Genomic DNA, 25,868 nt, shown 5'->3' with positions numbered 1-25,868 from the left:
CCATTGATAGATAAATGGATAAACTGTGATTTATATATATTTTTTTATTTATTTATATTTATATAAATGTATATAAATAAATATATATAAAATGTATAAATAATATATATACATACATATCCATACATATATATGTATATATATGAAATACATACAATGGAATATTATTCAGCCATAAAAAGAATGAAATCTTACTCTTTGCCACAACATGAGTAGATCTCAAGGGGCATTATGCTAAGTGAAATAAACAGAGAAAGACAAATACCACATGATCTCTCTTATATGTAGAATCTTAAAGAAATAAAGAAAAAAGATACCAAGCTCATAGGTATGAGAACAGATTGGTGGTTGCTAGTGGCTATTTAAAAAACTTATCATTTTGTTTGTGTGAAAAAGCATAGTAATATCTTTGTTATTCCTTAAGAAATAGCAGTAATTCTACTTACCAGAAATTATTCCAATTTTATAGACTTTTGGGCCTTTGCTATACAAGTATTAACTTTAAAGTTTATCACAATAAATATTAAATAAAAGGATGTATTTTCTGCTTTTATAATTAAGGGGCCCTGTGATGTGGAGGGAAGTTAATATGTACACCTGATATTTAGTGGAATTTCATTAACATGCAGAAATATTCAGGTACAAACCAAATCTTATTAAGGTTGTGATGATGACAGATCAGATTGGCTTGCAATAAAACAGAACACAGTTTGATTTAAGAATATATATATAGATTGAAAATATGTGTAGATTGAATGTAGGCATATTTTGGGTCAAACTGTATACTTTTATGTATCTACATAAATCTATTGATTGTAGATTTTCTTTGAACACATATGTGTTGGGTATTGTTAATGCATAATGGTATAATACATTGGCTCGGAGGAGTGAGCACAGAGGACTCATAAAATGGGATGATATGGAGGAGCCAGCTCACTGGGGCAGGAGGTGAGTGAGGACTTGAGAGCCGGGAAGGGAGGGGCAGGTTGTTAAATGCCCCAGGCTGGAATTTGGCCTTTCCTGTGTAAGGGACAGTTAATGTTTGTGAACATGGAAGGTGACTGGATGTCAAGAGAGACTCCAATTGGATGTTGAAAAGATCATGTTGACAGTTGTCAGGAGAAGGTGAGATTGGAGAAGGTGGGACTGGAGGCCAGATGTGTGCTTAAGCTGAGAGTCCAGGGAGGTTGTTTAGCACCTTATGTGAATGACACAGCTGTAGGTTATCACACAAGCTTTTAGCTCCTGTCATTTGCATGAATAGTAGGAGTGCCATTTATTCTTTAATTATCATAGGAGACTCCAAGAGGATAATATGAATAGGATAGTAAGATCATATTTATGTAATGTTTATCTTAAAAATAGCTATGTGTTATGTTAGTCTAATAGACCATATTGTAATGATCTGATTTTCAGTTGTAGCGGAAAACAGTTAAGTATAACCAAAAAAGGAGAAACAGGGCTTTAAATTCCCATTCTACAAAAACGCTTGTAATTTACTCATTCTCCATTCACTGCTACTTCATACTGCCTTGTTTTTAAATCAGTTTATACCTGTGGTTGAAAATATGTACTACAAACACCACTTGATTTTTATGCTTGCAGTGTACTTTTATTTTAAAGGGGGGAAAAAAGGTTTTGGAAATACCTAAAATTTCCTGTGACCAGACCATATGAGCCACACTGTTAATTCTAACTAAAGTGTTTCCCTTTGGACTCATAAATATTGCCTGTGTTTATTACTCAGAGCCACTTGGGTCTCTCAAGTAACAAATATATATATAGCATATAGTATTTTTCACTTAAAATAGTAATAATTTTATATTTCCTCACAGTATGACTCAAGTGGCTGAATTAGCATTGGCAGCTGTATTTCTGTGAGCTGTACAAACAAGAAAAAATGTTCATGTATCTTTACCTGAGGGCCTAGAGCCACTTGTTAATCAGTTTCATGAAGTTTAATGGAAAGGTTTAGTATTAAGGGGCATATTTTCCTTTTTCCTACTAATAAGCATTAATAACTATAGAAATGACAAGAGTTTCTCACCAAGGAGAAAGGCCTTAAATATAAACAGATGTTACCAAAAATTTCTGAATGCATTGCATATCTTTCTGTTTGCTAGCCATTTGTTCCAAGTTAGCATTCTTGGTGTAAACAACAGAAACCAACTTTTACTATGAAGAAAAGGAAATTATTGGGGGAATATTGGCTCTCAGGCAGAATTGATGGGAAGACTAAACAACCAGGCTCAGAAAGCAGGCAAGGTCTAAGGGAGGTAAGGTAGCTATAACTTTGACCAGTCTCTACCCCAAGGAGAGTCTGGTTGGGACACAATGTTGTCCCTCCTTTTTTGTACTGCCACCCATCGGCGAATGCCACTGACACAGGAATGACATCAGAGCTCTCCCCCGATTCTTTTGTTGCTCCATATGGTTTTAGGTCCAGTCTGGAACATCTGATTGACTGACAAGAGAGAAAATATGCCTCCCTCTGGCTTCTGTGGTGGGAAGCTTGCTCTTCACCTTAAGGATCTCAGGACTAAAATAGGAAAGATACTTAGTTGCTAGGGATCCTCAAATGACAAATGCCCACACCTTATAGGATGCTAAATGATCTGGAATTATTTAGTTGCTGTATTTAGTTGGGATTATTTATTTACTATCTTGGAAATGGTAGGAGAGTGGTTGGTGGTTTTTTTTTTTTTAAGATTTCATTTATTTATTTATTCATGAGACACACACACACACACACACACACACACACACACACACACAGGCAGAGACACAGGCAGAGGGAGAAGCAGGCTCCATGCAGGGATCCCAATGTGGGACTCGATCCCTGGTCTCCAGGATCAGACCCTGAGCCAAAGGCAGACACTCAACTGCTGAGCCACCCAGGCTTCCCAAATGGTTGGTGTTTTAAGCATACTTTCTGAGAGCCAGTGAAAGAGAAAAAGCAAGCATATTTACAAGAAAAATAGGACTGATTGGAAAAATAGGTGGCAATAGGGTGGAGGAAGAGAATGTAGGGGCAGTTGATGAAGAAAAAGGAAGAACCCAAGAATGATGCTGTTTTCTGGTTTGGAGACTTCAGTTAATGGAGGTACCATTGATTGAGAAGTAGGACACAACAAGAAAGATCACAAGTGTTGCAGGAGTGGGGATAAGATGATCTCTATGTGGGAATGACATTGTGCCCATAACATTAAATAAGTGAAACATGTAGTGAGGAAAGGAAGATTTGGATATAAAATCCTGAAGCTGGGGGATCCCTGGGTGGCTCAGCGGTTTGGCATCTGCCTTCGTCCCAGGGCCTGATCCTGGAGTCCCGGGATTGAGTCCCACGTTGGGCTCCCTGCATGGAGCCTGCTTCTCCTTCTGCCTGTGTCTCTGCCTCTCTCTCTCTCTCTCTGTGTGTGTCTTTCATAAATAAATAAATAAAATCTTAAAAAAAAAATCCTGAAGCTGGACTAAAAATACGGAATTATGAATCACAAGATACTGATAGAAGTATAATCCTTAGGATTGGGTGAGTTGCCCAGAGAAAACTGTAAAGCAGGAAGAGAGCAAGATTTAGAACATAATGCATCACGGCAGTTTAACAGGTAGGCAAAGGTAGAGGAGCACATAAAGCAAGCTGAGAAAGTTGGACCCAAGTTGCAGGAGGAAATGCAAGATAACATTCATCTTCTCTACCAAGATTTCATAGATTGCATATTCCAGAACAGTGGTTTTTCACACATTAGTGTGTGTATCAAAATCACCTAGGAAACTTGCTAAAACTTTGGTTTCCTTAGACCCACCCCCAGAGATTTCCATATAGCAAGTGCAAAGTAGTATCCATTTCTGTATTTTTAATTGGCGTGCAAGATTCTAACATACATGGTGATTCTTGAAATTTACTTTGAGAAACATCTTTCTAGGAGACAGTGTGAAATGGTTGTAAAAGGGCTTTGAAATCACTTATGTTAGGGTCCTGGCTTTTACGACCTACTGGTTATGTGGCCGTGAGCAAATAGGTTGTTTTAAGGTTTGTTTTTCCATCAGTGCAGAGGGATATAATAAATACCTTCTTTCTCTTAGAATTATTTCATGGTGTAGATGAGATGTGTTATTAAATTCCTGGGCCTACAGGAAGGAGCTCAGGAAATGTGAATTGTCTTTTGAGCACTTAAGAAACCCAAAACACAGCTGTAAACCTAAAAGGCAGTGAAAAAGTAGAAGGAAATAGCTATCATTAACCTCATGCATTTTGTTTTGTAAGAGATTAGAGTCAGCTGCTTTGTACCTTGAACCTACAGAATTAGAATTGTATAAAATTAAGTTACTGATTTAATAGATTTTATTATCTAGTTTCTCCTGGCAGACTTCAGTTCTGTAGACATTAAATTTGAACAGCATGATGTAGGCAAGGTTAAAGTGTGAAATAGAAGACCAAGGAAATTTAATAGAGGGGCAAACACCTCAAAAATCCCACGGGCATCAATGTGTTATAAAAGCCAAATACTCAAAATAATACTATTAAATCATTGAGAAAATGTTATATTATGCTTAAAAGAATTGTTTGAGAAGTTAGGGAAGTATATCTTTCAGAAAGATTTCTATTATAACAACTAACATTTATAGGTGTTTAGTACTTAAAGGAATAAGCTTCTGCTATTTGGGAAGTTGACCTACATGTAATATTTTTTAGTCTTTTGCAACTTTGGATAGATCAACTTATATGACTTTATTTCTCATTTAATTGGCATGTTACTGTTTTTTTTTTAACAGTCTGTCTTAAGTCAACAAGTATCCTAGAAACTATCCTAGAAGGCACGGTGGACTTAACCTATATATAAATTATTATGGATTGTTTTATACTGCTATGGTTTTTTCCTTTTTCTGGAAGTAATGCTAATTTGAGGAAAGAAGAGCAGAGTCTTATAAAAGACTCTTTGAGTAGTCTTTGTAGTCTTATCTACACTCATTTTGTGTCTTGAATTTTCTGCCCCACATTGGCTAATAAGAAATATGGCTACTTTATGGTCATGCATTTGCAAAAAAACTATTGAGAAAGAGTTATAAATTACCCTCCATTCTCTTCAACCTTTCTGGTCCCATACTTCTACCCTCACTTGGATGCTTATGTGATTATTTATTCCCAAATACTCAACTATCAGCTGAATAGGTCTAGTATTAGTTTCTTTTTATTATTAGTTTTATTTGGTTAGAAAATACCACCTTATGTTTTTTTTTTAATTTTTATTTATTTATGATAGTCACAGAGAGAGAGAGAGAGAGGCAGAGGGAGAAGCAGGCTCCATGCACCGGGAGCCCGACGCGGGATTCGACCCCGGGTCTCCAGGATCGCGCCCTGGGCCAAAGGCAGGCGCCAAACCGCTGCGCCACCCAGGGATCCCCCACCTTATGTTTTATATAAACTTAGGTCTGTCTTTGAGTGAGGCTTTCTTCTGCTATGTCTTTGATTATTGGCTCTGTGTTATTTGTTACTCATCTGGACCACTCATTTTTTTCTTAAGTTTTATTTGTCAGTCTTCCATATCCATCACATTCCTTTTGTTTGTCTTCTCCTTTATTCTTTTATTTCTTTCTTACCTACCGGGGTAGAAAGTTTTAGGTCTATCTGATCTAATTTTTCAACATTATTCAAAAATTTCAACTTTTTGTCACTTTAATAAATCATTTGTTTTGCTACTGCATTTTCCATTTCCATACAGTGCTTTCCCCTTAGTTTACTAGTTCCATTCCAATTTCTGTCTCAGCCATCTCGCTTTTTATTTTATATTACATTGTTTTATCTTTCATCTCTTTAAGATTTTTTTTTACTTTATAAAGGATGCAGAACTATTGTTTAAAGTTTTTATCTGTTTCTCCTAGTTTGCTCTTGCTTTTTACATCTTGAATGCTATGTTACATTTTTGTATCACATAGTATTTTTATGACACCTGGATTAATTTGTTTACTTTTCTTCTTTTACTTATGTTTGAATGTTATATATCCTTGTCTCTGTCATTGGGGTACTTATCTCTAGATTGGATTTGTGGCCTGTCCCTGCTTCATCTGACTAGAGGCTGTTCATGTCCTTCTCTTAGGCTCTAACAGAAGATCTGATACATGGTCCTATAGCATATTTTTGGGAGTTTTGTCTATAGTGGATCTGCTAGTCTAAGGAGAGGTCACCTAATTTGGCTGCCTGGTTGTCTTATTTCTAGATAATCTAGCACAAGGTTTCCTGCTCCCTGCATCTTTCCCAAACTCAGTCTTTGTATAGTACTGATTTTATATCTCCAGATGAATTTCCATCCCCACTGATGTTACATTGCCAAGAATTTCAGACCCAGATTAAAGATAGAAAGCATGGGCCTTAGATGAGGTGGACAAAGTGATTAGAGCAATTGAGCCCTCATGCAGCAAGGGAGCTTACCCTCTTTCATCTGGTCTTTGAAATCCTTCTTTTCTTGGGAAGTCTAAATAAATCTCTCCAAATTGTTCTGTATGGCTTTAATATTTGGCCTCTGACTTATTTCCATTTTTTTTGTAATGAAAATTATATCTTTTGAAGTTCAGTGGATCTCTGAGCAATATTCCAGGAGCACTTAAATTTGTACCATGTATGTATGTTGTAGTGGGAAGGTAGGAAAGTCTGGTAAAGTGTTACTAGATTTTGTCTCACCATACTTGTAATGCTCCCTCGCTTGTTTTATTTATTTATTTATTTTTAAAAAGATTTTATTTATTTATTCATGAGAGACACACAGAGAGAGGCAGAGACACAGGCAGAGGGAAAAGCAGGCTCCATGCAGGGAGCCCAAGGCAGGACTCAACCCCGGGACTCCAGGATCAGGCCCTGGGCTGAAGGCGGCACTAAAACCTCTGAGCCTCCCAGGCTGCCCTCCCTTGCTTGTTTTAAATGCTTGATAAATTTGTTCAGTGAGTGAATGAATGACTTAGTCTTTTTTGAGAATTTAAGGTTAAGCAGCAATGCTTAACCATTTATTATTTTAATACTTTTTCCTCAGTAGTATTTTTCTAGTTAGATGTTTTGCGAAATATGTTCTGGGAGTAGCAGTTCCATATAATGTTCTATGAAAAAAGGTTTCCATGGACAAGTAATCTTGGGAAGTGCTGTGTACTAAATCTTTCTCATAGAGATGCAATCAATATGTAAATATATAAAGGACCTCAAGGAGGCCTGGATTAACAAAACCTGGTTAACTCTTTTTAATTCAGTATTTCCCCAAATTTATTTGATCCTAGACACCTATCACTATCCCATAAAACATTCTTTGAGAAATGCTGCGCTAAGTTTTGCTTTTTTTCTGAACATGATAGAGTACATTGGAGACTTTTTCCATAGGCAAACTGCTAATTTTTAGATCATGGAGAGATGTAAAGTATGACTTAATATGATTAGAATGTTCAGATTTTTTTCTCATTTGATGTTTTGAACAAGATATAATCTCAGTAACTTTTTTAAAATGTATGTTACTTCAGCCATTAAATTAGCATATTTAAGAAAAGGAGATAAATGTTTTCTTGGTTCACAGAGCTGAGAGAGCCCTCCCTCCCATGATAGGAAGCATTTCTATATTTCCCCCGAGCTCAGTAAAAGAGACAGTTGCCCTCACTCATGATCCTGATATTGTGTGTTAATCTAGGTAGGTTCCCTTCCAAGATGGTATAACTGGGTGAAGTAAGAAAGCAGACTAATTTTATTTCAGTTTCAGAGTATTAAATCCTTTGTATTTCTATTTTGTCTTTAAAACAATAACTGACTAAAGCTCAAGTTGTCTTTTCTTTTGCCTTTTCGGCATGTAGGATTCAGATGTGCTTTACTAGCTTATGTGTTCACAGACTGCTTAAGGAACCTACTTTTCTTTGATTTTATTTCAGGAACTCATGAGTCCATACTTGCTCTACCTCTCCTTTCCATCTGAATACTTTGTTTTCCCCTTGTAGCTTTTTATGATTAGTAGTTTTGTTTTGCTTTGCTTTTTAAATTTACAGTTTAGTTTGTACCAATTTAGGAGATATTTTAAAAAAATAAGAGCTGTGTTTTAGAGACTTTTCTGGAGGCAGGGTGTTGGAAAGTGGTAATGAGAAAGGATGATGTTAAAAAAAACTCAGTGACTTTTGGCTGCAGGTTTTCCCACCAGCTTATAAATCTGAGAGAGCGGGGATCCCTGGGTGGCTCAGCGGTTTAGCGCCTGCCTTTGGCCCAGGGTGCGATCCTGGAGTTCCGGGATCAAGTCCCACATCAGGCTCCTTGCATGGAGCCTGCTTCTCCCTCTGCCTGTGTCTCTGCCTCTCTCTCCCCCTATGTCTATCATGAATAAATAAATAAAATCTTAAAAAAAAATCTGAGAGAGCCATGGATTAGTAGTTTTGTCCTGCAAGTTCCAAGTTCCAGTTCTTGGATATTTCCTACGAGAAAGTGTCCTCTTCCCATACTTCCTTCTGAATAAGGCTATCTTCAGACCTCTCCCTCTCCTTCCCTAAGATATCCTTTGTAAACCCAACCATCCCAAACACTTCTGTAACTTTAGAATTAGAAGTCATATCTAGAAACGTTATTTAAACACTAAATGCTGTGAAAACAATATGACCAAATAATACCCTTTCCAAGAATTGACAGAGAAAATCTAAATAAAAGATAATCAACTGGGCATTTATATTCACTGCAGTAAATGAAATTCTAACTTTCCTTTTATCTTCCTCAGACAAGCAACAGAAAGGTGAATTTGCAATAGATGGCTACAATGTCAGAATGAATAACACTCTCAGGAAGGATGGAAAGAAAGATTGCTGTTTTGAAATCTCTGCTCCTGATAAACGTATCTATCAGGTTGGAGTTTTTGTGTTGTTTTGAAATTAAGTTGATAACATGTTCTGATTTCATTTATAAAGACATTAACATTTTGTTAAAACAACTCTCCCCGACATATAAATAATAATAAAAATACTGATTTTATACAGTGAACATTCATATAAGAAGAAATACATTTAAAAAAAATTTCAGATTAGAGTGATACCTTCTTGAAAGAGAACAAGGATATGTAATTTATCAACTACTTCACATGTTGCATTTTATATCTATTTTAATAGCACTGTGATTTCTTAAAAGAATTACATAGCAGAAAGAGTAAAATTATCAAAAGAAAAATATCAGAGTGTTAATGCATATTGTATTGCTTAGAGTTGTGGGAGAAAATGAAGGTAAAGGCACATATCAGCTCAGTGATTCAGGAGCTATCAGCTAGCATCAATATGGAATGTATGTTTAATAAGTTTTAAATATCTGAGATTGCAGTTGAAAGCCAGTTAATTAAGTTGTCAGGTAGTGTGTTGGAATCTGACAAGAACATTTTTAAGAAAACTGTACCCGGCAGTCTAAAGAAATTCATGGGTGTCTTCTAATTGTCAAGGGCAAATTTTGTTCATCAGTTCTGTCTTTGACATTGATGAAGAGAAGCAGCTTTTTTTCCTGCACAGCTGCCAGCTGCTGATCAGAGTTTCAAATCCATCATCCTCTGCTTCAATTACGTAAATTTGTCAAAATTAACTGTACATTATAAGAAGCATCCTTGCAAGAAAAGTAGTACTAGACATGAAAAGAATTACTAATGGTCTTAAAGAAGTGATAAGAATGCTTCATACCTTTCATTTTCACTGTGGTGATTTTTTATTATTGTTTATTTTTTTTATTAGTTCACAGCAGCTTCTCCCAAAGATGCTGAAGAATGGGTACAGCAGCTGAAATTTGTATTACAAGGTAAGAGCAATCAGTTGAACTAGTCATTGCCGTCTTTAAATATTGAGTAGCTGAGTGAATTTGGATTTTCAGGGCAGCCCAGGTGGCTCCGTGGTTTAGCGCCACCTTTGGCCCAGAGTGTGATCCTGGAGACCTGGGATCAAGTCCCACGTCTTGCTTCCCTGCATGGAGTCTGCTTCTCCCTCTGCCTGTGTCTCTGCCTTTCTCTCTTTCTGTCTCTCATGAATAAATAAATAAAATATTAAAAAAAAAGAATTTGGATTTTCATATACAAAAGGTTATTGACTCCTGTGGGAATGCCAAGGGAACAGGACTAGTACTAATACAGGCTGTTCACTTCGGATTTCTAAGTGTTTTTTCTATAAGTACCAATCGGCAGCTTTGCAATTCACATATTTATGCAATAATCAGTTTTTGAAAATGCTTCGAGTTAAGGATATAGCATGTAATAATATTATGACTCTGGAGGGCTGCATTAGTTTAGAAAATAGGGTTTTGAAAACACCTTTTGCATTCCTAAAAAATTTGCCTCATGCAACATTTTTTCAGACATGGGATCTGATGTTATTCCTGAAGATGATGATGAAAGAGGAGAATTATATGATGATGTTGACCATCCTCTACCAACCAGCAGCCCACCAGCAAGCAGCCAACCAACTGATGATGAAATTTATGAAGAACTTCCAGGTATTTATCATCTGGTGATTCATTTAAGGATTTTAGAGTTTTTTTTACCCCCTAATGTCATATATCATCAAGTTGACAACTTGAGTGGAAATGGTGAGTTATTAAAAACAAGGACAAAGAAAATCCTCAAAACTCTATGTTATAAAAAAGGGTTCTGCTTGAGGTATTTCCAGTGAGTGGATGTACGCTTATATAAAGTGAGTGGAATGTTAAGATGGAGCAGATACAGTCCTAATCTCATGGGGCTTTTGGCTCATTAGCATTGTTTATGCTACATAATTTTTTAATTAAAAAATTGACTTGCCTTACAGTTTTTTCCACCAACTCACACATCATTTTTTATTTATATATCTTGGAACTTCCATTAACCAGAAGTTCTGTGCACACCCCATATGTCAACAACTTCTGCCTCATATATTTCTCTTTGCTGTGGTGTACTGCATTGTCTTGGAGGAATATTGTTGAACTATAAACAAAGGCCTTTTGAGGCTTGAAGTTTTCTCACTTGATATTTTATCATCGATATGAATAAGTTTTCTCATTCTACATTTTCCAGGCATGGTTTAGTGTTCGTATGCCTCAGTATCTATTACATAACATAAAATTAATGGTCTTTTAGCTGTTTGACTTGTAGTTTTGAGGGTCAAGCTAAAACCGAAAGATAGGTATCTGTAACTTAGGGTACCTAGAATATAAACACCTTCAGGGAATCACTGCATTATTAATATTATAGGTTGAAATGAGCTTTTCTCTGTCTATTAAAAAATCAATAGTTAGAGGAGAAAGAGGGATTATGAGCAATATAAGTGAGATTTAACCAACATCTTATGCAGAGAAGATGCTTTTCTCTGAATAGAATGATTTAACCGCATAGTATAAACCTTTAAAATTGAACTCAGAATGTTCCAAATTAACATACAAATATCATTTTCAATGAAGTCACTGGGCACAGTAATAACTAGCACATGGACTTCAGAGCCAAAAAGTTTAAATTCTGAGTGTGCCATTTACTAGCTCAGTGACCTTAAAAGTTGTCTTTTCCATCATCCATAATTCTTCATCTTCATCTATAAAATTCCTTTTTTTTCATCAATAAAATGGGAATAATATCATGGTGGGAGGAATGAGGTGATGTATCTGAGTCTCTCAGCACATGACAAGCCGACAATAAACTGTAACATCATCATTATTGTTTTCATTATTGTATCTGATAAATTCTTGCAAGTGTTTATGTGAAGGCATAAGAATGGTTTTCTGATCAGGTAAGAATTAATGATTGTAATAGTATTATAATTTCAAGTACTACAAAAACTACTCAAATATGCATCTACATACTGTTTTTTACTACCTTAGAAGATGATTGGTCTAAAAGCATAATTTTGTGGGAAATAGTAATCTGTATCTTTTTAATATTTTAATAGAACTGTATGTTTATAGCTCCTTCCTTTTTGATTTATCTGAGGGAAATGGCATCTGCCATAGCATTATCTTCAAGTCGGGAAGACTATTTTCTGACCGTTTGTTTTTAGTCACACCATATCATTAACACATTTATTTTAGTTTTAAAAATGTTCGAAAGAGTTTGCAATAATGTTCACCAATGTAAAATGGCAAGAAAGCAGCATCTTTGAACATATTTCTGTCACACACCTTTTATTCCTTTAAAACCCTGCGTGAATGAGTTACGTTACAATTGTTGACTTGACTGTTAATTAAGTTCTGTGTTTCTTCAACTTGATTGTCCTGCCACCACTCCCCCTCACCCCCAAATAAACATTGGTGAGATCAAATATTCATTGTCACCTTCCTAACAAAGGTCCAAAGAAGATCTCTGTTGCTTGCAATCTTAAAAATATGAAACATCTTTTATTTTCTCTCACTGCAGATGTTCTGCTTCATCCCCTTTTTTGGCCTGGGGCCACATAATTGTTGGAAATAACTGGTTATTCTTTAAGTAGTCTTACTTCTTGCTGAGGTACTGGAAGAAATCTAAGCTGTTCTGGGATTCCTTGCCCCTGCCTGGGATCCAGGTTGCTGTACAAAGTGATTGAGCTTGATAGAGCCTGCAACTGTCCCCCTGGGAAGGACGCTGGGGTAGCAGCTGTGGAATGTCTCCTCCTTCTTTCTTCCCCAGTATACCATAGAGCCACTAGGACATCTGCACAGTTCAAGTCTGTCAGGTTTGAGCCAGCCGCTACAGAGGGGATTTTGCTGAGTGAAAGTCCTCAGAGTTGTCTCTCAAAGTTTTTTGAGGTTTTGTTTGATAAAATACCTAACACAAGAAAGTCACTTTTCTTTCTTTAAATGAGGATCTCTCATTCAGGATAAGCATGGCAGTAGTTGCTTTTAGTTCTGTGAGATATGAATATAATTCTGAGAGTAGGTGAAAACAGTGGAAGAGCAGTGAACACATTCACAAACTGTTGGTATTTTTCCAGTTCTGTGCAAAGAACTGCATATCTCTGAAGTCTGACTGGTTAAATTCCAAGAATTAGTTAATACTACCATTTCACCACAATTTTCTGTCCATTATATATAGTTGAAAACTAATCCTCTTAGTTGAAAGATGGGGCATACAAATGTGTTTGAAGAAAAATCTAAGTATTCAATGTGTTACTTTAAATCACAGAGTTCTTTTTCTGAGAAAGTAAAGCTCTTACTCTAATAAATACATATTTTTGAATGTAAATAAACCTACAGTGTTTAAGTCTTAACAATGAGAAGAAAACATTGTTTAAAAAATTGTATTGTAAAGTATCTTCTGGTACGTTGAATTCTTGGGGAATATGAATAGTTTCATTATAATTGTTTTTCAGTGAGGGTCTTCGAACTTGTTTTGAGCAGCTTCTCTTTACTTTCTTTTTCATTAATTTTTAAGTAAGTTCGCAAAAAGAATAAGAATATATTTGTAAGATTTCTTTGGGCATAGGGGATTTATGCGTATGTACAGAAGAATGGGAAGAGTGCCATTTCTGGGGAGTAGGAAAGGCATCTGGCTTTTCTTCAAATACACTAATGCTTTGACATCTTTTATGTCTTGGCACCTCTTCGCCTGGGCCACTCAGATTTGCTTACATGGTGGTATTACTGTGGCATATTTGTGTTGGCACAACTCACATATTGATCAAAGTATGTTACATGGTTTCATAACACAGTAATGAGTTCATTTGGCTTAGCACAAACTTCAGAAGTTGGTGCTCATTTTTTCATTAGAAATACAGAAGAATAGTTTTGTTTGATTTTTGAATCTTGAAAGAGGAGAGCAATACTTGGGGAATTAGTACAGAAATCGGCACAGCTTGCTCTTCTCTTCTAGTTACCATGTCACTTAATTCTCTCCCCCCCCCCCCCTTTAAAGTCAGGAAATTGTGCAGCAGCAACAACAATAAGACTTTTTAAAGAGGTAGACTGAATAGAATGGGCCCAGTAACAAGAGTAGTAACTCCTGTTAGCCTCTTAAATCTATAGCTTTCAGGGGAATTGCATTTGAAATTTTCCTGCCAAGTGGACTGGAAGAGAGAGGGCAACATAAAACAGGAAGACGAATTTCTAATTCCATTAACCTATTTTTTAAGTGTTAATTTATTTTTTCCCCCATAATGACAGATTGAACTATTCTGAGCCAGAAACAAAGGATGTTTTTATCCTTTGGTCCTTCAAATACATTTTAAATGTATCCATTCCAACTGTCTGTATCTAAAATGGAATATAAAGTAAAATGCAGCTATAATTTTTTTCCATCAAAACTATTGTATACATAAAAAAGAACAGGGTTCAATTCCTTAAATTTGAAAAAGTCTCTAGCAAGTGGACACAAATCCTAACTTAATCAGTAAGTGGTCACAACCCCCCCTCAAAATACATTTTACCTTTATTTTCCTACTGAATCATTATCACTCCTATTACCAAGTTAGTATCAAGATTATAGGGGACTCTCGAGTCTGGTAATAACATCACTGTAAGTGATGGTTGGTCATGGTTTCACCAAAGAATTTTTCTCATTCCTTCTTTGGAATGCAATGGAAAGATGCCAGGTGACTTTCACAGAACCACATATATTCAGCATTTTAACATTGTTAGTCTAGGCAGCCTGCTGGCATTCTTTTCTCTTAAACCATGGTGCTGAATTGTAAAGTTGTTAAGTGTGGTGATACAGTATCCTAGTATATGGTATGATGAATATTTTTTCCCGAGTAGATAAATTGTTAGATTCCATATTTGGGTGGTTTCAGCTCTGAACTGCAAAGAGGGTTATCTGAAGTTATGGAAAATAAGGGAAATATCTATAAATTGGGGTCCTTGCACATATATAATCATTTATATTTTATCTTCACTGAATATAAATCTGATTTTAGTGTTATGTTGCCCATTACATAATATAGCATGAAGCTTTGGAATACAGTTACGCCTGTCATGTAGCTTTCTCTACCTTGCTGTTGGCTTTGCAAACAAATTCATTCCAAGAGATGGTTTGACACATACTAAAACCCAAAATACCTGTGAGCATGCCAAAAACATATGTTTATGGGTAGAAAGATAAATGAGCCCGTTTTTACAAATTAGAGCTACATCAGTGGTTCTTAGCCATCAGAAATTTTGGCCCTCAGGGTCCATTTAAAGATTAGTGCTTGGAGGCATTTTTGGTCACAATTGGGTGTTATGTGTTACAAACATCCAGTGGGTCGAGGCTAGCAATGCTGCTGACCACCCTGCAGTGCACAGGGCAGCTCCCACAGCAGAATTCTCTGACCCCCAAATGTTGGTAGTGGTGAGGTTGGAGGAACCCTGCACAGGAATATAATAGACAGCTTTTGATTTATCACCTTTTTATCTGTAAAATAAATTCTGTATCTCTGGAGTGAAAATCCTGTATCTCTGGAGTGATAAAAACCCATACCCACATTCCATATCAGAATTTATGTTTGTGGACAAAACATAGACTTTCTTATATGTGTAAAACTAGGATTACATACAATGATTCTATTTCATAAGGGACGAGTTCAACTTGTCTCTCACTCTTTTCCCTCAGAGGATTAAGCTACTGATCTTTGAGGAATAAGAAAACCATGAAAGATGAGAAAGGAAAGAAGCACTTCTATTTTCATGAGCACAATCTGTGAAGGAAGTCTTTTTTGATACTGTATGTGTGTGTCTTTCTTTGTGTGTGTGTGTCTTTCTTGTGCAGATACATGGGTTATGATATTCTGAAAAGGTGGTTGTCTTGCAGCTGAAGTGAGACCACTGGGTGAGGGTTTGGGTTCTAAAAGTGAGTCGGGCTTCAGGGAGAACGCAGACCCCAGCAATTCTAGGGCCAGCTGCAATTTGACACCTATGGGATTTCTCTCCCTTCTCTGTTCTTGGGGCTAAACTTTGCAGAGGTTCATGGGCTTGAGATGGCAAGAGGACAGTCTGACCCTGGAGATCGGGAGGCATGAGGCAGCCTTAAGAGGCTTACTGAGATGGGCTCACCTGAGTGCTTCCTGACAAGCCACACCAGGTGCTGCTTCCTTCTTCTCTGTCCATTTCCTTTTTGCCCTTGTTGAGTTTTAACTTGTAAATCTTTATTTCTAAACAATACATGCTCTCTGGAAAAACCGTAAATACTGTGGATGTGCACAAAAAAAGTGCAGCAAGTCATTCACCCACTATCCTACATAAACAGGAACAGTTTGATATGAATCTTTTGGTTTTTTTTTTTTTGTCCCATTTACAAATGTACAAATGCATGTAAAATTTTTTAACTAGGGTCCTTTATTTACTTTCTTCTACTTTTTTATTTCCTTTTTATTTTCTTCCTACTATTACTTTCTTCCTTTTCTCATTCCTTTGTTTTCCTTCCTTCCTTTTTCCATTACCATTCTCTGTTTTCTTCCCTGCTTTCATGTCTTCCCTTCCATAAACATTCTTGAGCATCAGCTCTGTGGCAGACCTTGTCCTCAGGTGCCAGGAATCCTGCTGCTGCCATTCCTGCATGGGCCCTAAGTGAGCATGGCTGCTCCTTCTGTTTCTGGCCGAGCCTTGACTTACTCCTGCACTTCGATTCCCTGTGTCTATTTATGTCCTGTGTCTATACACCCTTTTTGTGTCTCCTGAGTTCATTGTATTGGCTTTCCTGATATAGGAATACTGTCTTCCCGAAGATAGTGTCAGCACTACTGTGACACCTCTCAAACCATCCTTACTTCTGTCTTCCTCTCCATCTGCCTCATATCTTCAGGCTCCACCCCCTGCCCTGCATACACAGAATGCCTTTCTCTATGTCTGTGGCCAGTTAACTCGTTGTGCCAGAGCACAAGGACTTGGGAGGCAAACATACATTCAAACTCCAGTTCCAGTCATCACTATGTACTTAAGCCAAAAGAAAGTGAACTCAGGAGAAGTGGCGAGGCAAGAAACAAGAGCAGACATAGACATAGGTAAAATATATCAGGAACTTAAGCCATGAGTTACTTTTAAATAAGCCTTTTCTTTTAATTTAAAACTTTAGAAATAAAACTAAATTTAGCTAACAGTTAAAAAAAACGTAGCTGGGGCAAGAGGGAAGGGGGAGGTGGCAAAAGCATGCTAAGTGTTGTTCTTTCAGGAAGAGAGAGGAGGGAAATCCCGAGTAAGTATGGTCTTTGGTAGGAAACGCAGGTTACAATTTCCAGGTGAGTACTACATAAACAGGAATGCGATCTTGAGATTCCCAAAGCAGCCAAGGGGAAATAAAAGATGATCACAGAAAAAAATTTAAATCCAAAAGAAGGAAGGAAAAAAAGAAAAAGGAGCAAAGAGACAACATGGTAAAAGTAAGCCCAAATACAAAGATAATTACAATAAATAGAACTTGATTAATTCAATCTAGTAAAAGACAAATAATCACATTGGCTATTTTTTAAAAAGATTTATTTATTTTGTGGAGGAAGGGGCACAGGGAAAAGAGGGAGAGAATCTCAAGCATGCTCCCTGTTGAACGCAGAGCCCTGAAATCATGACCTGAGCCAGAACTAAGAGTTGGTCGCTTAATTGACTGTGCCACCCAGGCATCCTTCATTGGATTGTTTTGTTTTTGTTTTTGTTTTTGTTTTTTAATCTAGCAGCAATCTTCCTAGAGGAGCTATTTCTGAAACAAAAGCACATAGAAATTTTCCAAGTAAGGGAATGGAAATAAACCAGGCAATCCTATTCAAACAAAGCAGCTATCTGTGTTAACACTAGACAACATAAAATTTAAGGCATAAAGCAACAGTAGGACTACAGAATGACACACATAATAAAAATATAAAGCTTAAATGCACCTAACTGTATAACCTTGAAATCTGGAAGGCAAATATGTCTTTATAAGACAAATGTGACAAATCTTCAGTTATAGTGGGAGATTTTAACATACCACTTTTTAGAAACTGGTAGACCAAGGAGGCAAAAAATTAGTAAATGTGTGAAAGATTTGAACCAAAAAAAAGTCAATGAACTGTCTGCCATCTGGAAAGATATTCAATACATATAGAATATTTTTGGAAATTGACCCTGTATAAGTTCACAATCAAATTCTTCAACAAATTTCTATGAATCTATATCATACTACATTCTTTAACTGCAATGAAATTTAATTAGAAACCAGCACTAAAAAGGTAGGTAAAAATACCCAAGCCCCTGCATTTGGAGGCTGAAAAATAAATTTCTGAATAGCTCATGAGGTAGAAGAGGAAATCACAATGTAAATCACAAAATATGTAGTTTGGAAAGGCAAAATAATGAAAATAAAAACTTGTGGCATGGGCCTTAAATTCTATTTAGGGGGATATGGTGGTGAGTAAAACAAATGAGAGAACTAATCCCTAATTAACTAGAGTTGAGAAAACTATAAAAAAAGGTGGGATAAGACTATAAAATAAATGAAATGATTAAAGAGACCAAAGAAGGAATAGAAACTGTAACAAGTGAAAAGGACCCCATGAAAAAAGATCAGATTTTTTTTTTTTAAAGATTTTTTGCATATTTATTCACGAGAGGCACAGAGAGAGAGGCAGGGATACAGACAGAGGGAGAAGCAGGCTCCTCGCAGGGAGCCTGATGCAGGACTTGATCCTTGGATTGGGATCATACCCTGAATCCAAGGCAGATGCTCAACTGCTGAGCCACCCAGGTGTCCTGATCAGATTTATTTTTTAAAGAACCAAATAGACTCATATAAATTATTGATGGTTTGGATCATTTAGCCACCATATTCTAAATTTTTGGACACACATATTTATGTTTATATTGCCTAGGGGGAACCGTTAGAATAATTATTAGAATATCCTAGTAATATAATCATAAGAATCAGAATATTTAAAATTTTGAACAAGAAGGCAAGCAAATGTCAACCACTCTCATCAGAACTAAAATGCTGACACTTATAAAGCAAGAAGAAAAATCACACTTGTGGGCCTGAGCCATCAAGATTTTTTTTAAAAGACTTATTTGAGAGAGAATGAGAGAGAGAGAGCATGAGGGGGAGAGAGGCCAAGAGGGGAAAGGGAGGAGCAGATACCCTGCTGAGCAGGGATCCCGATATGGGGACTCCATCCCAGGACCCTGGGATCACGACCTGAGCCAAAGGCAGGCAGTTAACCAACTTAGCCATCCAGGCATCCTGAAGATTTTTTTGTGTACCATGGATGCAGAATTTTGAAACTGTGCCTGAAGGTGAAATATTCACATTGTAGGTTTTGTATCTACATATAACTGAGCACTTTGTCTCTTAGCACCAAGAAGTCTCAAGAATTAGTCTTAAGATAGAGCTTCTAATTACCTTTGTATCAGCCTTTTTAACTGGAATCTTTATTCTGCAGAAATGATTCACTTCCCAAGTAGAGTATAAACAGATCAGAGGCTGCTTTTGTTTTTAATTTCTCCATGCTTTAGGAAGATAGAATATAACATTTGTAGTAGCTTTGCAAAAATTTATTTGCTTCTTTAGGGCCCAGAAAAAATATACACACACATCCATATACCTGCATGAGCACATACATCCACAGAAACAGACTGCACAAGAGATCATCAAGGCTTTGCTGTGTTTGCAGAGAGGTCAGCTGGGAATATCAACTTCCTAAGAGTACCCAGCTGCTTATTTTAAAGCAATGATTAATAAGAATGGACAAGTTCAACAAAATGTCAGTGATAAATATAAGCACTCTTCATATCTGGCTTCGGCAAGTGCTCGAGTTGAGTAAATGCAAGCCTTTAACAAAGTAGGAAAAAGACCAGTCTAACTTAAGCTCAAGTGAAATTTGACTTTGATTTTGTTTCAAATAAGACATTCTTTTACAGATTTGCCCCTCTTAAGTATAACTTCATTAGAATTACTACAAAGAAATCGTAGCTCCTTATGCTTATGTCTCTGTTAGCCCTTTTGTTTCTTATTATGGGATTTGATATGAGACGGAAAGTTTTTCTCAGAGACAAATAAGGAAATTCAGAGGTAGAGTGGCATTTTGAGCTGTCTTTGGAACCAGATCCTAAACTTCCTGGCTCCTTGTCTGGGCCTCTTTCCATATTCCTGATCCTGGTGCAGGAGGTGCAACCTAACTCTGCTTCTCTTTAGCACAAAATTCATGGGAGAGCCATTGTTTCCTCACCTGCTTACTCTTTAACCCCTGGCAATTGATTTTGTATTCTTAATCCCTTAACTAATACAGCTTCCTCAAAGTCACAAGTACTGTCCCAGTCATTAGTTTCTGTCCTCAAATTCACCTCCAGAAATTTTATTTTACTGGCCACCCCTTTCTTCTTGAAACTGTCTTTTCCTTTGGCTTTTGCCGTCTTGTTTTCTTGTTATATGTAATGTTTATAAATAAGCATCTCAGCCCTGTTCTAGATGGCCCCATTTCCTGATGCTTGCTGATTGTTTCAAATGATTTTTCTATTTATCTGTTATTTCTTTAATAGTGGAGCTTTTTTTAAAATTATTTGTACTTTGTCTTCTCATTATACATTCTTCTTATTAGGCATTGAATTAATAGATTGAACAAACATTTATTGAAGACTCATTACATACCAGGTTCTGTTCTAGCTGTTGGAGGTTTAGGCATTTAAAAAAAGCGGACCGTGTCTCTGAAGATAATTGCGGATTGTAAAAGTGCCAGAAGGTGTTTTAGTCTGTGGTCACGGGAGAGGTGACATTTAAACTGAAGCCTTTTGGATAAAACTGGTAAAAAAAAAAAAAAAAAAAAAAAAAAAAAAAAAAAAAAAAAAAGACAACTTCTTCTACGCACAGGGGACACTCAATTGCAAAGGCCCCGAGACAGCCAGGACTAGAAAAAAAACCACAAAGGGTAGCTGCTCAGAGAGGTTCAGAGTAGCGTTGAGGAAGTAGAAAAAGTAAAACATCTAGACCAACATCTAAACATTTAGAGCAAAAGTTAAAATGTCTTCACTGAGTAGCTAGTTCATCGAAAGAATTAAAAGGTGGTATGATAATCATAACAATCATGGTTAACACTTAGTATGTGCCAGGTAATTATTTTTAACTAATTGATTATTAGTTATTAATTAATTTCCTAAGTATCAATAAATGAGTAACTATTTTATGGCCTAAGTATTATTACTGTCTCTCTTTTATGGGTAAGGCAACTAAGTGGTGGAATTAGGACTTGAACATATGCATTCTGACTCCTAGCCAATAACTGTACTGCCTCTCAGCAGAAACATGTGAAAGTCACTTTATCTTTAGCTATCAAGTGATCATTTACTGGCACACATGTACAAAAGACACCAGTAAGAGTACTATACCAATCAAATCTCATCTTCACATCTGACCTCTCTTCTGAGCTTTGGCCTTATATTTCAAGTGACTTTTGGTTGTCATGTCAGGCTTGTATCTAAGATCAAATTCAGCATCTGCCTTACTACTACTGCTCTTCCTCCTTTTCTACTTCTATTAGCATTAATAGTCATGCAGATTTTAAAAAATAAAACTCAAAACTATCCTTGATTCCTTCCTTAATCTCCACTCCCCTGCCCAGTCAGTTGCCAATTACTACCAGTTCTGTCTCTGAAGCATCATCCATCCCCAGCTCACTGCTCAGTTTTCAGCAATGCTTCTGGGTCATCAGAGCTCCTATATGCTCTCCCCACTTCCTGTGTATGTCTGTCTCACCAGGTAACCTGATAATCTATTCTACATACTACCAACAGATTGATCTTCCTAAAACATAACATGGTCAAAGTAATCCCTTGCTGAGTAAACTTTATGGGTCTTTACTGCCTGGGAAGTCAAGTCCAAGCTCACTGGCCCAGCCCAAACCCCTTGTATGATGTGACCTACATTTACCTTTACATTCCTGTTCCCACTGCTCATACCTGTTATTAGACTGAACTCTTAACCATTCTTTATTCCTACCCTATGCTTCATCTCCATGCCTTTCATCACCTACGTAGTACTAGGTACCTGTCCTAAATCAATATGTTGCATTAATAAAGTAATTAAAGGACAAAAATATATTCAAACAGTAAATTAATAAAACTTCTGGTTAATATTTTCGTTTTTCCATTCAACCAGTCCACAATCAAATCTACCATATTTTCTAATACAATCTCATTAGCCACAAGATATAGAGTGGATGCTAAGCTGATGAATAAATAGCCCTGCCCTCAAATATGATATAATTTAATCAGAGAAACAAATAATATGAATATCTAAATATAGAAAAAAAAACAATAAAACTAAACATATATAGGTAGATCTGTCAATAAATCTATCAACCTATCAAAATCACACTCTTACCAGTTCCAAAGTCCAGTAGGATTACTCTATCCTTGGCCATATTCCCCCTTTCCACACCCATGTAGAATGTTTATATTCACCCATCAGAAACAATGAAAATACTCTTATTGATTCTGTATATTTATTACACCATTGTATAATTTTGGTATAAATATAGTATTTTCTCTAAACCCATTTAGAACCTTTGTGGTCCTTCCATTAGATAAATGCCCTTGGGGTGCCTGGGTGGCACAGTCAGTTAAGTGTCTGACCCTTGGTTTCAGCTCTGGTCTGATCTCAGGGTCCTGAGATCCAGCCCCATGTGGGACTCCATGCTGAGCAGGGAGTCTGTTTGAGTTTTTCTCTCCTTTTCCCTCTGCCCCTCATCCCTAAAATAAATAAACAAGTCTTTAAAAAATAAGCAAAATGCCCTTGGAGATTCTCTATATTTATTGGGCACAGCACAGTATTTTTATAAGTATAGAATGGTATAGTACCAAACACTGTGTAGTATTATAAGACAGTACTAAACACAGTATTATAATATGTCCTCTGCCATTCTGGGCATTAACATTTTTATCAAGAATGTCTCGGCCAGGGCAGCCCAGGTGGCTCAGCGGTTTAGTGCTGCCTTCGGCCCAGGGCCTGATCCTGGAGACCCAGGATCGAGTCCCATGTCGGGCTCCCTGCATGGAGCCTGCTTCTCCCTCTGCCTGTGTCTCTGCCTCTCTCTCTGTGTGTCTCTCATGAATAAATAAATAAAATCTTTAAAAAAAAAAAAAAGTGTCTCGGCCAATGCCAGGAGACCACATATATAAAAGAATTTAAAACCTCCTTTATAGGGATGCCTGGATGGATCAGTGGTTGAGTGTCTGCTTTTGGCTCAGGGCATGATCCTAGGATCCTGGATAGAGTCCTGTGTCAGGCTCCCTGTGGGGAGCCTGCTTCTCCCTCTGCCAATGTCTCTGCATCTGTGTGTGTATGTGTGTCTGTGTGTGTATGTGTGTGTGTGTGTGTGTGTGTGTGTGTCATGAATAAATAAATCTTAAAAAAATAAACCCTCATAAATGGATTAATTTTTCATTTAATGGGGAAGATATTTTCAAGAAAAGCAAAATTCAGAAGTTTTGTACATCCTATTTTCTGTTGCTACAAAATGTTGAATGGCTCTCCACTTCCCAAAGGACAAAGCCTGTAGTCCTTATTTTGGCATCCAGAGGTCTTCCCTGGGCTGACTGAGACTCACATTCCAGCTCAGTCCCCTGTTCCACTGCACAAACAACCCAGTTTCAACAAACTGGCTTCCTCTTCATTCTCCCTCAGACATCCCTTACTTTTCTGACCTCACGTTTTTGTTCCTGTACGTCCATCTGTATGGAATGCTCTCCCCTTAGTTCAGTTGCTAACCACTTTTTCTAGACTTTCCAGGCTCACATCAAATCCCATTTCCCTATAAAGCCTCTTTTGCCCCTCTCAGCATAAAATGACCTCTACTCCTCTTAACTTCTATAGCACCATACACTTGAAAACTCACCACACGCAGCTTTGTGGCATTCTTTTTTTTATGTTGTTATCCACTGTTCTAGAAATCTTATATTACTTTTCATGTCATTATTTTTTCAGCAAATAGATGGATCTTTATATCTTTATTATATTTACAAGCTCCTTGAGGGTAGGGATCAAACCTTATATTTCTTGGCACTCACTAAAATAATACTTAGACAAGTGCCCTCCTCATAAGAAGTCTATAAATAATACCTGAATAATATAGTCTTCAGTGAGAGAGGCCTATTAGTTAAGAGAAACTCTTTTATTTCCCTCCATGATGATTTTCCTAATAACACTAATTACTGCAGGATCCTAAAAGAATGATTATACTAACCAGTATACGATCAGTGGTATATTGAAGTATGGCTAATCTGCCAAAACCTCATTAAAATCTAACATTACTGTTCCAGTGAACATAGTCTCAAATAAATAAATTTGTGAAATGTAATACATTGAGTGATGAAAAGCTCTAATATCATCAATCTTTTATACTATTAAAGATAGATCATGTACTGTGAGCAACAGGACCAACTTGAGTTACCATTTCCCTGTGGTAGGCTAGTCATCTCAAGCAAGACATTTCCCAGGAAATGACCTCCTTTGCTCCCACTCATTCATTAAAGACCACAGGTAGAGTAGGTCTAAAGAGCACAGGATCATAACTGGTTTTTAAAAGCTGACATCTGCAAGGACAAAACTCAGGGTTTAACGTAACTAGTAAGGAAATGATGAGCTTCATGTTTAAAAATAAACTCAGATATGGAAAGTTGCATAAGCAGCTTCAGGGATCATGAAATCAAAGTTAAGAGATCATTTAAAAATGATCTCTTGAGCCACTGCTTTGTTTTGGTGGGCATGGAAGAGTCCTTGGAGGGTCTAAAAAAGAGGAAGACTGTGGTCAAGATTCATTTTGCTCACTCCTGGTACCAGCCTTGGCTTACTTTAAATCCTTTGTTTCCCTTCTCCGCTCCACACCCTTTCCTTCAATTAAGCCAGCTCCTTTTCTCAGTCCACTGTATACATGTCTTGCTCCTGATTTCACATCGCCTGTTACACTCTCTCACATACCAGATAACCTCATTTCGCTTCCTAGTCAGCCTATGTTTTCTTTCAAGAATTACTTTACATCTTAGTTCTTTCTGGAAATCTAGCTTGATTAGGCAGGTCAAGGTGAAGGTCATTCATATTCATAATAAAATATAATCTCTCTACATATTGCTTAAGGCATAACTGGAAAAGACATTAACCCCAAAACATGTAGATACACGTCTGGACCCTTGAAAATATGTGAGCTTTGAGCCTGCTTTTTTATTTAATATTTCCTAAGAGCCTGGCATTAATTTAAAGGTATTGTGAAATAATCATTTAAAATTCTAATAACTGAATGGGAAAGGAGCAGTGAAGAAAATGAAACATAAAATGGAATAAAAAAAAGCCTAACTTCTATGGGAACAATTCAACTGCTTGTTACTCATGCGACAAATTATTTTTTTAAAGTTTTTAAATTCCAGTTAGCATACAGTGTAATATTAGTTTCAGGTGTGCAGTTTAGTGACTCAACACCGCCATGCAACACCCACTGCTCATCACAAGTGCACTCTCTAATCCCCATCACCCATTTCACCCATCCCCCCACCCACCTCTCCTTTGACAGCAATTAGTTTGTTCCCTAGTTAAAAGTCTGTTTTTTAGTTTGCCCCCTCTCTTTTTTTCCTTTGTGATTGTTTGTTTTGTTTTTTAAATTCCACATGTGAGTGAAATCACATGGTATTTGTTTTTCTCTGACTGACTTCTTTTGATTAGCATAATATCCTCTAGCTCCATCCACATCCCATGCAACAAATTATTATCAATCATTCATGCAACAAATATTTATTAGGCAGCTGTTTTATGTCAGGCACGGTGTTAGGCACTGGGGATATAGTAGAGATCAATGAAACACAAGATTGTTAAATAGCAATATAAAATATTCAGTAAGAAATAGTTTTGGAAAAGTAATAAGAGACTGAAGAAACAATGATCAAAGCCAAGTGTCTGCCAGTAGCTTTTATATCTGAAAGGATCATACCCAGTGAACAAAATGTGGTTGTGAACACTACCTGAGGAGCATTCTGAAGATGAAAGTGAAAT

The 25,868-nt window shown here is 36.8% G+C and overlaps 1 protein-coding gene across 5 annotated transcripts in view; it reads left to right on the top strand.

Annotated features, from left to right (window-relative positions):
- The window catches only part of SKAP2 (src kinase associated phosphoprotein 2), a 177,929-nt gene that overhangs the window by 110,788 nt on the left and 41,273 nt on the right, over positions 1-25,868 (top strand). For all 5 annotated transcript variants that reach the window (XM_038557172.1, XM_038557171.1, XM_038557173.1 and 2 more), the window contains 3 exons: positions 8,724-8,848; positions 9,712-9,775; positions 10,325-10,462. In XM_038557172.1, coding sequence (XP_038413100.1) covers positions 8,724-8,848; positions 9,712-9,775; positions 10,325-10,462 — 327 coding nt within the window. The remainder of the gene's footprint in view (positions 1-8,723; positions 8,849-9,711; positions 9,776-10,324; positions 10,463-25,868) is intronic.

This window comes from Canis lupus, chromosome 14 (genome assembly GCF_011100685.1).
Source record: "Canis lupus familiaris isolate Mischka breed German Shepherd chromosome 14, alternate assembly UU_Cfam_GSD_1.0, whole genome shotgun sequence".
NCBI lineage: Eukaryota > Metazoa > Chordata > Mammalia > Carnivora > Canidae > Canis > Canis lupus.
Note: the sequence above shows the minus strand (reverse complement) of the source record. Positions and strands in the feature narration are given on the sequence as shown.